The following is a 17,008-nucleotide window of genomic DNA, read 5'->3' as shown; positions in this document are numbered from 1 at the left end:
CCGCTCTGTCTTTCCACCCTGTTTTCCCTCCTCTCATCATCACTGCTGTCTGAAAGCTCAGGTCACATCTGGCTTCTGATGCCACTACATGCCACACATCCTACCTTTCTATCCCTCTCTTCCTCTCTGTCTCTCGCTGATAGTCTGACGCTCGGCTGGTGGCCAAGCTGCAGAGACAGGGAAACGGTGAAAGGAGGAAAAGATGCTGATTCACAATGCAGAGAGAGGGAGAGAGAGAGAGCGGGAGGAAGAGGAGTGCCATCATCCTCCTCCCTCTGTCTCTTATTCTCACCTTTACATTTGGGTTTAAATGTGTCTTTCAGAAAACACACACACACTGCGACAAAAACAAAACATCCTCATTCATTCAACAAGAATTTCTCAGCTTAAAGCTCGAGTCTGTCGTCCAGCAATAACGCTGGCTCTGTATTTGAAACCAGGAAGGACACCTGTGCCATAAGATGCTCAGAAAAAAGCATTTATTCGTTTATACTATTATCTAACAAGAAAAAAGTAAAGTAGACTAGCTCAGTAAAATATATTACAATCAAAAACTGCTCAAAAGAAAAGCACTTAGTTAAATAAGATGAAATCAATAACTTTCTAAACAAAAATCTAAATAAAATATGTAAAAACCGGAATATATACAAGAAAAATAACTGAAAAATACATTTGCCTGCTTCCTGTAGGGGGCGCCACAGCGGCTCATCTGCCTGGTCCTGCATCCTCCTCTATCACACCAACCTCCTTCACTACATCCACAAACCTCTTCCTCGTTTCCTCCTGCCTGGCAGCTCCATCCTCGTCATCCTTTGTCCAGTTTATCCCAGTTTAACCCTCTGTACACACCCAAACCAGCTCAGCCTCGCTAATTTTGTCCTAATTTTAATCATGAACCTCCCAGTTAACATCTTCAACTCTCCCACAGCCGGCTCAAACACAGCTAAATAAAATATGAATAAAATCCAACATGAAACTGTGTAAAGTGTAAAAATGAGTGAAGTAGAATCAATTTTTGAATTCATTTTAAATAGCAGGGTGTAAAAGGCAGTTTCAGAAAATGACCTGTTGGCTTAGGTAACAGCTAAACTGATGGAAAACATGCAGACGCAGCTAATAATGAGAGGAAGCCTTCCTCACAGTGCTGCCTGTATGTGGCTGTGTGAGAGAATAACGCTGTGACTGAAGAGGTCTCACCGTTGTGGTGGAGGAGCTGAAGGCGTCAGCAGTTTTATCTGAAGGAAACACAACACAAACACAAAGTTGAGTGTTCAGAGCAGATTGAGCTTTTAGGCTCTGAGGCTCATTGTTTGAACTTTGTTTAATGTGAACTGAACGTTATTGTGAATGCACGTAGGCGATGGGAGCACAGCGGTGGGGTGGGTCTTACCAGTGAAGCTCATGTACTTCTGGCTGTTGGTCGTTTCTTTCGAGTCGTAGAACTTTAAAACATCGAGGACGGCCTGAGGGTTCTTCTTCTGCTCCAGCTTGGTGATGTTGGATGTCTGCAGAAGCCGAGCCCACTGCTCCGGCATCCCCTGCACACACACAGATAAAAAATATCAATATTTTATTCATTTATTTCTATGTGAACTGTATTATTGTAGTTTACCTTTGTTAATGGCAACATTAACAACACAAATAACACAGCAAAGAGCAAACTCTGTGTATGAAAAATGACGCTAACAGTGAAATACTGAAACCCTTGTTATTCTCAGAGTTTTAGCATTAAACTGGATTTACTGCTCACAGAACATCTGCTGCCATTATAAGTTTGTATCTCTGTGAAACACCAACTAATGTGAAAAACACGGCCCACTGCACGAGAGTGTTCCCTAAACAGGCTGAAAGATTCAAGGTCATTCAGCAATTTTACAGCAGCGTTGTGGATATGAATGCAGCTTAAGCTAAACTTAGCATTAGCTGATAACGTATCGCAGCCAGTATACCAAAGCTGAGGCTTCAAAATGTGAAGTAGAAACCATCGAGTGACGTCCTGCTTTTACATACAGTCGATGACTACAGTAAGGAACACACACACACACACACGCACGCACACACACACACACACACACACACGCACGCACGCACGCACGCACGCACGCACGCACGCACGCACGCACGCACGCACACACACACACACACACACACACACACACACACACACACACACACTTCTTCGAATCCTAGCAAGGAAGTCTTATCATATTTGTACTTCAGCCACAGATCTGGGTCACATCTCCGTGTTTTCTGTCTCTTTCTCTACTCATCTGTCAGAATCAATCCATTGCACACACTCTTCCAGTTCCTGTTCCATCATGTCTCATATCCACCCACCCATCCATTCATTCGTGTATTTACTGTCTAAATTATATTTAGATTACATCAATTTGAGCAGGAATGTTCATCTGCATGTAGATGTGTGGAAACCTGGAAACCACACACACACAGACACACACACACACACAGTTAACTCCCAGCTAAAAGAAGTTGGTCAGGCGGACCGAGTGAGTCAGTGAAACAAGGCGTCTTTGTCTAAAGTGATTATTTAAAAAGGTTCATTTGCCAAGCATTTGTGTCTGTTAGGAGCTGTTTCACACACACACACACACACACACACACACACACACACACACACACACACACACACACACACACACACACACACACACACACACACACACACACACACACACACACACACACACACACACACACACAATGAGCATGGGTTCAATTAAAGTCTGTAAACAGAAATAAATACCAAATACCACAAAACACACTGTGGTTGAATCTGATAATTTTCTTTGTATACACAGGAGAGGAGACACAGACACACACACAAACACACACACACTTACAGTGAACTCCCCGGTAACAGCATCAAAGCCGACATGGATGGTGTGTTCGAAGTCTGACGGCAGAGAGATCTCTGGGCGCTCCTTCCTCTTATAGGCTGAATGACAAAGGAACAAAAAACAAACACACTGATTGATTTTTTTTAAAGTGTTGTAATAAAACACAGAACAGTTTTCCACCTTAAGGACTCTGGATTATCCCAGGATTTATTTCCGTTTAGAATAAATAGACACTAAAGAGCAGCAGACCCAAAAACAAGTTCTAACTTGGCGTTGAAAGGTTGCAGAGGAGTATCTGAGATGCTGGTTGCACCATTTCGATAATGATCCCGGCTCTAACAGAAAATCCTAAATGCAGCCCTTCATGAGGGGAACAAAGTGATTCAGGTTTATTAAAATTCCTGAAAAGATCTTAAATCCAGAGAGGATCACTGAAAAGAAAGAAACAGTGGGACAAAAGTTCATGCAAAACACGGGAGAGAAAATCAGGAGGAGACGGAGAGAAAAGTACAGAAACAGAGTGTTTCAGAAAACGAGCCAACACATGAGACGCCGCATGTTGGAAAGAGCGTGAAGATCTTCTGGGGAATCATAACTCCAGTGAGAATCACACGCAGCAGATTCCTGTGGATGGACTCACACTGACGCAGGACCACCAGCTTCCTGCAAAGCATCATGGGTAATCTGTGTCCAAGTGTGTGCACGTGAAACACATCAACAAAAACAGTTTTCCTCCAAAGATGAACCAGCAGCAGACGAGTAACAATCAACCAACTCCGTCTGATAATCTTTAAAAAAATAAATGTTTTGATCCAGTTTTTACCGCCTGTTGTAGATTTGCTGCTGTCGTTGGGATCAATGTTCTGTTGCACGATTGAACATTTGCCAAACTTTAACTCATGGCCTCATATTTGACTCTGGAATATTTTGTTATACAGGGGAGCTCACGGTCGACTCGGTGACCGCCCAAATCATCATCCCCCATCACTGCAGTGGTTTTCTCAGAAATGTGTAGCTGTGCATTCAAATCTCCACTTTAGTCCCTGTTCCAAGTCTTTTAGTTTGAGTAGATGTAACTTTGCATGCCATGCCGCCGTGTTCTTATTAGAGAGAAGAGGCTTTCTCTTCCAAACATTAGTCTACCCGTTTGGTGTTTTTCTAATTGTACTGTCATGAATTTTAACCTTTAACATGCTAACTGAGACCTGTAGAGTCTGAGGTGGAGCTCTTGGAGTTTCTGCAGTTTCTCTGAGGGCTGAGGCTTCACCCACTAGTTATTTTCACAGTATTCGCTCACTCCATCTTTAAGGATTCACTAGCTTAGCTTAGCTCGTAGCTGACTTGCTAGCAGCATGGCTCCTTCACCTCTCCCTCCTGCACTTTCCTGCTTTGTGAGTGAGATGTTTGGTTTCCTTTAGTAGTAACGATAAGTGTAATAACTGTAGCCTGTTTGCAGCTTTGGAGGCCACGATCACTGAAAAGGAGACCCGGCTTTGTCTTGAAAAACCCGTCGCTAGCCAGGCCCGGTTGCGGCAGATGACCGCCCCTTTTCTGAGCCTGGTTCTGCTGGAGCAGGGGTAGGGAACGTTAGTCCTCGAGAGCAGGTGTCCTGCAGATTTTAGATCTCACCCTGGGTCACCACACCTAAATCAAATGATTAGTTCATTACCAGGCCTCTGGAGAACTTCATACATGTTGAGGAGCTAATTTAGCATTTGAATCAGCTGTGATGGATCAAGGACACATCTAAAACCTGCAGGACACTGGCACTCGAGGCCTGGAGTTCCCTGCACGATCTGATATCGTCGTGTTGGTGTTGTTCCCAGATCATCATACTAAATGTTGTTCCAGGATCAACATTGCAAGTGACCAATCAGAATGTTGTGACGTCATACTTTTGCGACTTCGGGAAAAACCGCCGTAAAACAAAAAACTGTACTTAAGCTGCGAGAAACCGCCTCTGTCCGCCGATCAACGGACCCTGATCCTAACCCTAACCGTAACCCTTTAATAAACGGTAAGCAGAACTGATATTGTCCTTGCAACATTGGAATTTCATAAATGCACGAATGGCTTGGCACGCAAAAGAATAACGCCACAACAATGTGATTGGTCACTTGCAATGTTGAACCTGGAACAACATTTTCATGATGATCTGGGAACAACACCAACGCGACGATATCAGATCATCCGAGTTCCCTACCCCTGTGCTGGAGGTTTCTTCCTGTTAAATGGAAGTTTTTTCTTCCCACTGTCGCCAAAGCGCTTACTCGTAGGCGGTCATATGTTTATTAGGGTTTTCTTTGCATCATTGTAGGGTCTTTACCTTACATCATAAAGCACCTTGAGGCAACTGTTGGCGCTACATAAATAAAACTGAACCTTCTGTCAGTAGGGTCTGATTTTGGGGGGACTTGGGTGGGGTGTCCACTCCTGAGAACACTGTGGTGTTGTGTTTACACAGCTGAATGCTTTTATAGAGGTCCTCAAACGTGCTGATGATCAGTTATTCAGGTGCATTTTATTAGTAGCACCTGGCTGCTATTTACCCTCTAATGGAAGCAGGATGTGCTTAGTTTTTCACCTGACTGCATAGAGTCATGTGACAATGTTCTTCTTCACATTACTGCAACACGTTATCTGTAATTTTAAGAAAGGAACAAGCTGATGCTGCTCAGCTCTGTGGTGTCTGTTCATTGGACTTCTATTTTGTTTCAAACTTGTTTTATTTGCTTCGTCTACATTTGACAAATTACACATTATGGAGTTAGCTGATCCTTTACATTTTAACTCCAGCACCTGTAGGGGGTCAAAGGTCAACTTCTTTAAGGATTTTACAGGATTAAAGCTGATGAGCTGTTACTCAGTATCAGCTGTGGATCAAGAGAAAGGTCTCAGTGTCTGATGGATTCTCACAGATATTTATGACCCCTAGCTTCTATTTCAGGGATGAATATGTTAGCTTATGGGTTTAATTTGTTGTTAATATCAGTACATGTTTATTTAGTTTGCACACATGCACCCTGCGGCATCACGACTCACTTTTATCGCCTCCTCCTGTCAGGATGAATCGAATGGAGCGGTCTTTCTTCTTCTTGTCCTCCGGGTTTGGAGGGAGGGGCTTGGAGCCATGGTTGAGGGGGACGGGGTCCTTGTTGCAGGAGCCAATCATGGTGCTGGTGTTCCTCATGGGCGGAGCTGGGGGCTTGTCCTCGACCTCCCCATTATCAGACATCTTCAGATAGGCTGCAGCCGACGTTCCTGTGCACCAGAGAGGCCAAAGTCAGAAACACAAACTCTTCTTACAGACGGACTTGTTTTAAATCTGTCAGCTCTTCAATATTGATCTGACACAAACAAAAACAATATCAGCTGCTTACTAATTATGCTGTTTTTATTTTCTGTCAAAATAACAACATCTCATATCACTGCATCTCCCGTCTCTACAGCTCAGCGCACGCGGTCGCGTTTCCCAGTAAATTGAAACTCTTTACAAGACGTTTTGTGGTTTCTCATAAAGAGAAAACAAAGAACCACGAACACTGAGATTAAATGTTTCCACCACATTGTTAGCTTCATCAGCTTTAAGCATAGCAGATCATTGATCATAAAAAACAACAAAAATGGGTGAAAAATCAGTACGAATAAAAAAAGAAAACTTTAGGTCTATTTGCTCACTGAGCGAGGTTGGTCGGAAGATGACTAAAACACCGCGTGTGCTGACTCAGACTTAAATGCAGTCTTGGTAAAAAGATAACACACACACACACTCGCACGTACACACACATTTCGTTCTGTACGTACAACCTGGAGGAGGCGCCCACACAGCTGAGCGGAGAAGACGGACATTTTAATGACAAGTTTTACCACAACGCCCTCATACAAAAATACACAAAATCACACGCACAGACTACAACACAACCTGCTCGGCTAAATGCTCCACTGGGCACAGGAACCCACGAGGCCAGTCTATTTAGGTCAGAAAAACTCAGAATGAACCACAATTCATACTATAAATAGAAATAACCCACAGTAACAAGAACAAACAAACTGCTGTGTGTCTGTATCTCCCTCAGTTTTGGTGTAGCTAAGGTGAAATCAAAGCGTGTTTAAAAGGCTGTTTCAGTAGTTTAGCAGCACTGCCGCAAACACAGAGAGAAAATTGAATGTTTCAAATCTGTAGATCTTTTCTTCTCCCCCTTTGTACACTTTCTTCGGGCAATCGATCCCAGGTGTGGATTATCACAGCCACAGCGAGAGGAAGCAGTCCCAGTCCAAGTCAAACAAACTCTCCAGCGGTTTGTTTGTGGTGGGAAATTGATCTGACCCTAATCTCACCCGGTGCTGCAGGTTTGGGTGCAGCAACTTCTCTGACCAGATGCTGCACTTTAAACACTACTTCCCTGATATTCGTGCAGACGGTAGATTTTTTACTGGCATGTACAGTGGCGTGTCTAGAAAATTTTTGTTGGGGGGGCCAGGTAGGGGCACAGATTTGGAGAAGGGTGGCAGATGTAATTGGCAGATAATGTTTAAAAATAATCCTATAAACCTAATAACCGAATGAGCTTTTAACTCTTATTAGAATGAGATTTTAACCACTACGGTGCAAAGTTTTTAGATACTGCGTTGATAAAGTACAAGAGATACAATCAGTGCTTTGTCAGTGTTTACTCAGCATTCAAGGACAGCAATATTTGCATAGTATTTTTACTCACATATAGTACACATATGTTTTGGGCAAAAACATTTTTGAATATTAAAATACGAACATTTGTAACAAACAATTGACAAATTAGCCAATTCCAATGTAAAACTTTATCTGCCTGTTAAAAAAAAGAAGATAATCTTCTCACAAACTGGTGTTTGATTTTGAAACAGGAAAAAAGTGGGGAAACAAATGAAAAGACTAATATTTGAATAAAACCTGAAAGCAAGTAAATACTTTCTATGCTGCCTTATGGTAAACTTTGGTAATATTGATAAAGAACAACACTGGCTGACGATGAAATACAGTCAGCTGGCATGGTGACACTGCCAGTATTAACCTGCAGGGCTGGACTGGGACAGAAAATCGGGCATTTTGACTACAGACCGACCCACCAGGTATTAAAACCATAAAGCCTTTGAATGAAAACAAATGCTGTTGTGACAGTGATGTACACAGTCTTGTTGGTATATGTATGATTTCTATACATTTTACATCAGATAAAAACTTTGGTTGTAAGATTTAGATAATTATTTAATAAAAGCTAGATATTTTAAATGAGAATAAGAAAGAAAAGTATTTCTTTGTGCCCACCTTTCCCTGTTAATGCCCTACCTGGCCCCCTGGCAAAACTTTGCTAGACCCGCCCCTGCACAGTTACCAGCTGTCAGCTACCTAAAAAAGGATCCTGGTGTTATTTGTCTCTCAGAAACAGCTCATAACTTCCCTTCAACTCATTCATGTCACCTAAACCTGTTTCTTCATCACCTGTTCAGCTCTGATGATTCAGTAAGGACATCTCCTGGTTTCATCTTCATGTTTCCCTCTCACCACATATCCAAACCGACATCATGACCAGCAGCTTTACAGCTGTGGCTCCAGCAAACATCAGCTGATACTAGAAATTAATATTAAATAAATTCTAACAACAGCTGATCAAGCTTAAACGTGCTGCTGTTGTTTAGCGCAATATCCGCTGGTTTCCTCTTTCTGGCACAAAGTGGGTGATAAATAAACAAGAGAGAAAAGCCGATCAGCTGATCATTGATCAGTTTCATGATTGAAGTAGCAACAGGAAAGGGAGGGGGAGAGAATGAGAGAAGAAGAGGCAGCTGTGCAGCGTAAACAAAGTTCGGGACAAACTGCGTCTCTTCTCAGCTCAATACCAAACGCATAATATTTTCTCTGAATGAGGGACCATTCCATTTTTAAGGAGCCGTTGGCAACTCTACTAACTAACCTTATGAATAAAATAAAGTTCACTATCAGTAACATCATAGCAACTGAACAGCTGTACAGAAACTCCGTCATGCTAGCTCGGGCAGTATGAGTTATTGCAACTGACGGTAAAAAGTCAGCAACATGAAAATAAACTCCACCTAAACTTGGTTTATATCTGACCCAGATAGACTGCAGCTCATAACTTCTTACCTGAAGTTCAGTTCACCTGACACTCGGACTGGCGGCTGCCTCGGGGCTCTCCTCCTGCCTCACCTTTCCCTCATCCACCTGCTGGCCTCTGTGGAAGCCCCGCCATAGCCACCACCAAACAACTGAGTTATTTTTACACATCGACCTGCATCTGGCCAATCCACCACCTCTCATTGTTCATGCCATTACAAAATAAAAATAAAAAATAAGTCACTGGGGATATGCCCGGTATGCCCGATGGCCAGTCCAGCTATGTTAACCTGCAACCAAATCTGCAGCTCCATACAGCAATGTTACGACTTAGATGATATCTTATAACTCATAACTCTTATGTTAGCTGCCCTCAGTAGCATACTGTCAGAAATATTCGACGGCTGCAATAATTCTTTAAGTGTTATTTTTTCCTTGGTATTCTAATTTCACCGAAGTTTACTAAACTCAACAAACTTAATATTACTTACCGGGACATTTATTCTGTCCTCATTTTCTTTCACCGAAAAATTGTTTCCTGCAGTGCGTCTTTCTTGCTTGGCTCTCCTACCTTTGCTAACGTGATGCACATAGCGCAGAAGCCGATGCTGCATTCACTTACACTCGGATATCTGAGCTTCACCGTGAAAACATAATCGGACATTTGATATTTGATTGAATTGTATTGTTTTGCCTTTGGGGTGGCACCTGGGGTGGCCAGTCTGGTTGGGGGGGTGGCCTGTGCCCCCCCAGGCCACCCCGCTGGACACGCCATTGGGCATGTATAGTTTTCCTTTAAATTCACTAATACATGCGCTGCTGCATGCGCTGCTGCATGCGCTGCTGCAGCGACAGATCCTCGTATCAAACAGGGACAGATTTATTTCAAGGGAGGAGATAAAACACCTTGTCACAGACAGAACTGAAGTAGGGCACGAAGACCAAGTGTGAGACAAATAAAAGTTATTTATGCTCTAAACCAAGGGTGTCAAATATAAGGCCTGGGGCCCAGAATTGTCCCAGCAAAGATTTTAAAGCTATTCCTACTAAAAAAGACTCCCAACCCCCCCACTGTCATTCACACTACACCAAGGTAATTACGTGATGCACAGCTATACTACGGAAATACCTGTTTTGTTTTACAGTGGGTCCACTGTAGGAGCCATTTCGTGTTGTTAGCTTATGTGTACCACTAGGGGTCAATTTTTGTGTTTTTAATGGTGCAGCATTAAAGGTAGACGGACGTAATTAGCGTGAGGTGTTGTTGGTCAGAAAGAGCAAACGGTTTGTGATTTATGTTAATGATGTTGGATACTAAGAGAACTGTTGAACAACAAATGCAACCGATGGAAAGCAATAAAGGTTTAAACAGACACGATAAGCACAGCTGGAGTTATTGGACTATGTCTCATTCATAACAGCTGCACCGCGACACCCCACTTCAAGGCTTATCCTCTACTGAGAATGAACAAAACTTTATATTTTATGATTACAGACAATCCAGGTGAGGAGCTACTGGAACTTTTCCTGCAGTTCCTGTAGTTTCACTGGTCAAACCCATGTAAGTTCAGTGTGACATCCCTGCTCTAAACACTCCGGTTCAGGCAGTTTTTTTCTACTCTTGGCTCTTCATGACATCAGAGAGACTATATAGCTTTCATATGTGTCAACTCGGCACCCAACTTAAGCCCCGCCCAACTCCTGTTGAAATCTTTTTATGAGGGGCAGCCATTGGAAGAATGTTGACTTAAAGGGGGAGGGGTTAAAACACGGTGTCTCAGACAGGGTTTTATAAGACAAGTCGTTTTTAGCAATTTTTTAAAGGTTTGGAAATAAGTTTAAATTGTTGTCCCTGCTTCCTGTGCACAGGACACCAAATCTTGTAAAGCACCTCATCACAGTATCTCACAGGACAAAACCTGCAGTTCCTCTAAAGTCCACTGGAGGCTCACTCCAAATGTGAGTCAATTCCCACGTCTTCCAGGTCTTGATGCATTGTCAATCATCCAGGTAAGTAAATCTCCAAAAGTTGATTCTGAAGCACACCGAAGGGCTGGTTCCAGTGTTAAAATGTCCAAATTTACAACAACCCACCACAAAAACATGGTACAAGTTCATTTAATTTGCTTTATGTCTCCGAGCATTTTATAACACATATAACTTCTAATGTATTTAATTAAGCGACTGCAAAATTTTAGTTTCAGGCTCTCAAAGTAAAAAGAGGTGGGTCACAATTTAAAGCCAAAATCTCACTTTCGCTCAAAATTATTTTCTCTATAACCAACTTTAATATCATGGGATACATCATAGTTTCAACATGAAAGCACAGATTCATAGAAACAAGCTTTGGTACTCTGGATGTTTGATCTGTTTTCTGATCATTCACTGAAGAAAAGTTAAACTTTAGAAAACTAAACATGAAAGGTCTCCATCTTAGCAACATTTCGATACCAGACTTATATTTGCTGTGTGACAGCACAGAGGCTATGGCCTCTTTCACATGAACTCTGTGGACCTAATCAAACTAATCTGATAATATTATGAGCGTTATATAAGCTATTATACAGCTGTGTAGGCATCATCACGACTGCAATAAACTGTTATTCACGCGTGAGAAGAGGGCTGAGCGAAAGTGTTGAACAGCACAAAGCAAAAGACCAAAAAACAATCAATGAAAACACTCGGTGTTATCAGAATGACACTAATGAAGCAAATCACCTCAAAATGAATTTTTGTCACAGCCCACTGTTCAGGTTTTACTCACAAAAGAAAACATACGAACAGTTACGACAATAAAAACTCCCACTGAGTTTTAATCGCCTGCTGCTCTGGGAGCGACACCGCAGCATGCACATAAATCATTTTTACATTTTTTCCATCAAAGGGTAAATCTGACTGTTTCCTAAAGATTACATCAACAACTAAAATGTTCAGATTTACAAGGTCAAGTTATATTTCATAGTTATCAGAGGACAAATGGGCCTTTTTTATAAGCCATTCACAAAAATAAGACTTTGAATACAATAACAACAGAGAGATGATGAAGGTTGAGTCTTGAAATCATTGAAAACTTTCATGTTTAAATCCTAAAACTGATGGTTTGTCCTTCATGAAGCAGTTCTTACCTTAGCAGAGGCACGCAGACATGTTTACAGCATAGAGGTGATCCACAAACAAACAAACAAACAAAGAGAAAACCTTTCTGCTCGAAGAGAAACTGTTGGATCGACTGAGGGTTAAAGTCTAGCAGAGACTGAGAGGCTCTGTGAGCCTTTTGACCAATCCTGCCTCCTATAGACGGTGATGTCATTGTGTGATGTCACAAGGTGAGTCACATGAGGAAGTGGGACATACAGTAAACACACACACTAACACAGATACTCACACACATGTTTTAGAAAGGCAACAGGAAAACTTCAAACACACAACTCTTTATTGTGTCTGCTGGGTGAGAACACACACAGGCATTATCCCACACAAACACAAGAGTGTGTGTATGTTTACAGCCGCCACACACACAAACAATCGCTGTGTGTGTGTGTGTGTGTGTGTGGTGATGTCTTTGTTGTTGGTCTTTCTGTGAAACATAAACCCAGACACACGAGCAGACGTCTCATATTTCGGACTGTGCTGTCAGTTTCAGCACAGACCTGTTACCAAACAAAGCCACACACTGTCTGCTGCAGGGCGCACACAGACACACACACACACTAATTGATCTTCTAAAAATAAGCACAGGATGAGTGAGCAAGGTTTCAGAGGGTTTTCCAGACTCCAACTTTTCCTTGCGGGACAAAAACTCAGTTTAATGTCGAGTCTTCCCAGCGAGGTGACACACCAAAGCCCCCAAACTACAGACAAATCTGGATTTGCCCAGTCGTGATCACTCTCACCAGGAGAGGATCTTTGAAGAACAGGAAATCCTGACGTCTTATTCTGAAACAGGTGGTTGAAGCCTCCCAGGTCAGAACAGCTGGGCGGGGGTGACGGCTGCTTTCTGGGTCGAAGTGACGGAGGATTGGAGGGACTATTTGACTTTTCTGCAGCATGTGGTTCTGTGACTGAGACCATTTCTGTCCCAGCATTTTTTAACACAACTAAACTGCAAAAAGTACGCACTCATCTCCGAGCTCGTTCACTCTAATTCGGTTTCCAGAGCTCAGTGAAGCAGATCAGCGACGTGATTATCAACTGGATGATTCAACCCAGAGTTTATTACAGGAAAGACGCAGTTTAATCCTGGATCTCTGCGTGGAGAACAAGTGTAAGTTAGATGAACTAACTCCATCTTTCTTATTATATCTTTAAAAAAAATCTAAAAACAAGACTTTCAAAACAGAAATAAAATGAGTATCGACAAAATCAAACAACACACAGCATTTGTTTACTCTGAGGGGAGGGGCTGCACACACAACCACACCCGTGTCTGAGTGATAAGAAAATATCACTGTCAGACAACTTTTATGATATCAAGAATTACAACACACACACACACACACACACACACACACACACACACACACACACACACACACACACACACACTCAGAGGATGATTACAGCTTGTGTCTGTTCTGTGAATCACAAACTGTCTGAGCTGTCATGTCCGACACATTGATTTCTCCAGCTGACGACTTCCTCGCTCTCTTATCTGTCTTCTCAGTGAAAACATTTCCTTTTCCTCTTCGTCGCGCTGCTTGTTACCGCCAATCGTTCGCAGTGTGAGCTGAGAGCAGCATCAACGAAACTACACTGGAGAATCGATATCTGATCGGACATCAAATCATCTAAAATACCCTCGATACGGATCGGCTTGAGGCACAGTGCCTGCTACCCGGACACGGCGGAGGAAGTGAAGGTGAAACATGTAGAAAAAGCTCAAAGAAAAAACACTGTGGGAGGAAACCAGAGCACCCAGAGGAAACCCACGAAGAGAAACTCCTGCAGGACAGGGGATTCAAACCGACGACCTTCTTGCTGTGAGGTGACTGTGACATGTCAGTCTTTTATATACAGTTTATGAGTTAAAACCTCTTCAGGGGGCAAGCGCTATCACTTCTGTGAATCTCACTCTTTCATCATCGCCATCTCTTTAAAACATGTGTCTAATGAATTAATACTTCTGGTACCTTTAAAAACAAAAATCAGAAAATCCAAAGGAAAGTTTTTATCAGGTAGCATATGTACCGAGTAGGGTTGTTAAAAAAGGTGATACTTAGATTCTAATTGACAGTAAAAATCACCGTCGGGTTTGATGCTCATTTAACACTCATCCTCCAACAGCCCCTCCCCCCACTAGCGGCCGAACACATGAACAGCAGCACAACAAACGTGGTGAAGCATCGTGAAGACCCCCGGTGTTTATTATTATTTTGTTTCAGCACAACTAGCATCAGCAGTTCCATCCGTAGGTAACCTTACAATAGACGACGTTAATATTTAACAGCATAAAGACCTCATGTTTCCCAGATTGAAGCTGAGTAAAGTCTGCCAGCAGCTAACCAGAAACGGTGACAGTCTACCTCATCGACTCGATGTGATCAGCGATTATAAAGGAAATAAACAGCGGCTGAATATTATTCTGGGAATTTGCAGTCAATCATGTCATCTAACACACACAAACACAAACAGATGATGAAAACGTGTGCGTCCACACAGGGAAGCTTACATTATGGAGATATACCCACAAACACCTCAAGAGACAGCTGCCATTAAGTGTCAGTGCTTCCTGAAAGTGCCGTATCAGCACGCATACAGATAACTCCCCTCTGACTCTTTCCCGCACATCACCGAGGTTTCACTTTGCCCCCCTCCTTGTATCTTTTTTATCGCCACTGTCGGTAAAGATTTATGAGAAACGGGAACTGAATGGCTGCATTACTAAATTATTGCGCCGCCCTGTAGTAAAGTTTTTATGATGCATCCTGTGATCTGAGTGTTTTCTTGTGTTTTATTTCCTCTCACAGACCAATTTTGGGTGGACATCACAGTTTCATTACTGCGTGTATACTGTGGTGGCACAAAAATAGGAAACGAGTAAAAGAAAACATCACGATGTCCGGGACGATCAGAAAAAGGCTTTTTGTGTTGCTAGAGGTCAGAAAAGAAATGTGAAAAAAAGGAGGCCACTTAAGGCAAAAGCAGAGGTTTAAGGATCGATTTGTTGCTAACAGCCAGGAACCAGTCGCCCCTGGCTGCCATGGTAACCATGATGTGGGTTTTTCACCTCAAGAGTTTCTGAGTGACACAAGCAGTAGATGTGAAATCATGGATCACCAAAAGCATTCGCTCCTCGCTGGCACTGCCCTGAGGACTTAATGAGGAGCTAGCATCCACGCCGCCCCCACGCCTTCAGTGTCCCTCGCAGTGAGATCATGCCCCCCCCACCTCGTGCAGCAGATATCTGAAACAACCTTTCAAAAATTGATGCAAGCATTAAAATGTACATGTTTGTTGGAGCGATTAATCTGAGGAGCTGAGGACCAAACCAACAACCTTCTGAACAGCAGATAACCCACTTAAAAGAGGGGTTACATGTATCCACTTGTGAACGACTTGTCTGTGATGTTCAGTCATATAAATGTGTACCCCGTGTCTGGAGGATGCATATGATGCAATCATGGCTTGATTTTAACAAGCTACTCTTACATTTTTGTAGCTGCTGTTTCTTTCTTTGCAGTAGGAACCGAAGCTGTGAATGTTGTCTCCTCAGTCTTGATGTCATCATAGCCATTGCTCTCATTGGAAGTCACTTCAATCACCTTTACTCATAGTCGAGAAACGCTTTACTCATCTACTGTCATTCTGCCTGTGGTTGCCTAAAGTTGCTCACTTCCTGCATGGATGCTCTTTAAACTTAATTCCGACTTTGTTGAATCTGTGCAGCAGCCTCGTGCCTGACACCATTATCAGCATTTACACGTGTGCATGCTGTGCCTATACTGATCTGCAATTTTAGGCAGGTGGTTTTCTCTCTTCTCTCTTCATTTGAAAAAATGGAGGCAGAAGAAAAAGTAAACAGAAATGCCTCCAATCACACTGATCAATCACAGTCATCACAAGCAACACCACACACCCTGTGTACATACATCTCTAGAAAAGTGCACATCAGGTTGTGGTGTAAGCTTTGGCGGAGGGTTTCAGAAGGGTTTGGAGTTACAGGTTGCCTAGTGTAAGCAGAGTTACCTCAGAGGTAAAAATTCCATTTTAGGATTTGGAATCAAATGTTCGTTTCATGTCAGGCAGGTTTTTGCCTGAACATGGGAACCAGAATGCACAAGCTCTGCTTTTTTCTGCATGTAAATAAATTGTGCATGCTAGCTTCTACATGCCGGAGGATGTTGCAGAAATGGATTAAACATTTAGCTGAACTTGCACACCCAGCAGGGGGGATCCGCCCCAGTCGTAGCCCAGCAGAGCTCAGTGCGCTTGGCAGTGGGAGGCCACGGAGCACCCCCTCCAGCTGCTCCTGGAGCTCCCGCTGTTACAACAAACACTAAACATTGCACACACCCGACAAGCTCTCGCTGTCAGATATTAGAGGAGGCGTGACATAAACAAGGAATCTAAACAAGGAGAGACAAAGGGACAGATGAGAAGACAGATGGAGGCGTTACTGCAGCCTTCTGGATAAAGAACAAAGAAGGAAAAAACACGTCTGCAAAAGTCCCGACAAACAGCAGCGTGAAGAGTCTGAACCGGTTTGAGACATCACCACAAAGAGATCAAATTCTGTCTCGTCTGCCTGCAGCTGACTCCAAAATCATGTCGTCGTGGTAATGAGACGAACCCCCAGGCCCAGACTTCAAATGTATATTTTAACATATTTTCACAGGTTTGACAGCATGCATGGACGCATGGATACATGTGCATGTATCAGTGTCTACCCCACACAGTCTGTATTCATGTTCACACACACACAGCCACACAAACGTCTGAACCACACCCATTATAATTTGGGTCTTTGAAGTTTCCAGCTCAGGAGAGTCCCTGGTTTGCACAGCACACCCTGACGCTTCTGTTCCTTCTTTATCTAAAGCAG

General features: G+C 42.9%; 1 protein-coding gene across 5 annotated transcripts in view; it reads right to left on the bottom strand.

The window, feature by feature from the left end:
* pak1 (p21 protein (Cdc42/Rac)-activated kinase 1) overlaps positions 1-17,008 on the bottom strand; it is a 78,162-nt gene that overhangs the window by 21,952 nt on the left and 39,202 nt on the right. For 3 of the 5 annotated variants that reach the window (XM_004575507.2, XM_012916134.2, XM_076873451.1), the window contains 5 exons: positions 5,901-6,119; positions 2,862-2,956; positions 1,391-1,538; positions 1,198-1,235; positions 105-167 (listed from right to left, as the gene is read on the bottom strand). In XM_004575507.2, coding sequence (XP_004575564.1) covers positions 105-167; positions 1,198-1,235; positions 1,391-1,538; positions 2,862-2,956; positions 5,901-6,093 — 537 coding nt within the window. In that variant the 5' untranslated portion in view covers positions 6,094-6,119. Of the gene's footprint in view, positions 1-104; positions 168-1,197; positions 1,236-1,390; positions 1,539-2,861; positions 2,957-5,900; positions 6,120-12,092; positions 12,203-17,008 lie in introns of those variants that run through there. The other 2 variants (XM_012916133.2, XM_004575508.2) reach the window with 2 other exon arrangements.

The sequence above is a fragment of the Maylandia zebra genome, linkage group LG14, assembly GCF_041146795.1.
Source record: "Maylandia zebra isolate NMK-2024a linkage group LG14, Mzebra_GT3a, whole genome shotgun sequence".
NCBI lineage: Eukaryota > Metazoa > Chordata > Actinopteri > Cichliformes > Cichlidae > Maylandia > Maylandia zebra.
The sequence above is the reverse complement of the archived record's forward strand: the minus strand, read 5'-3'. Positions and strand labels throughout refer to the sequence as shown.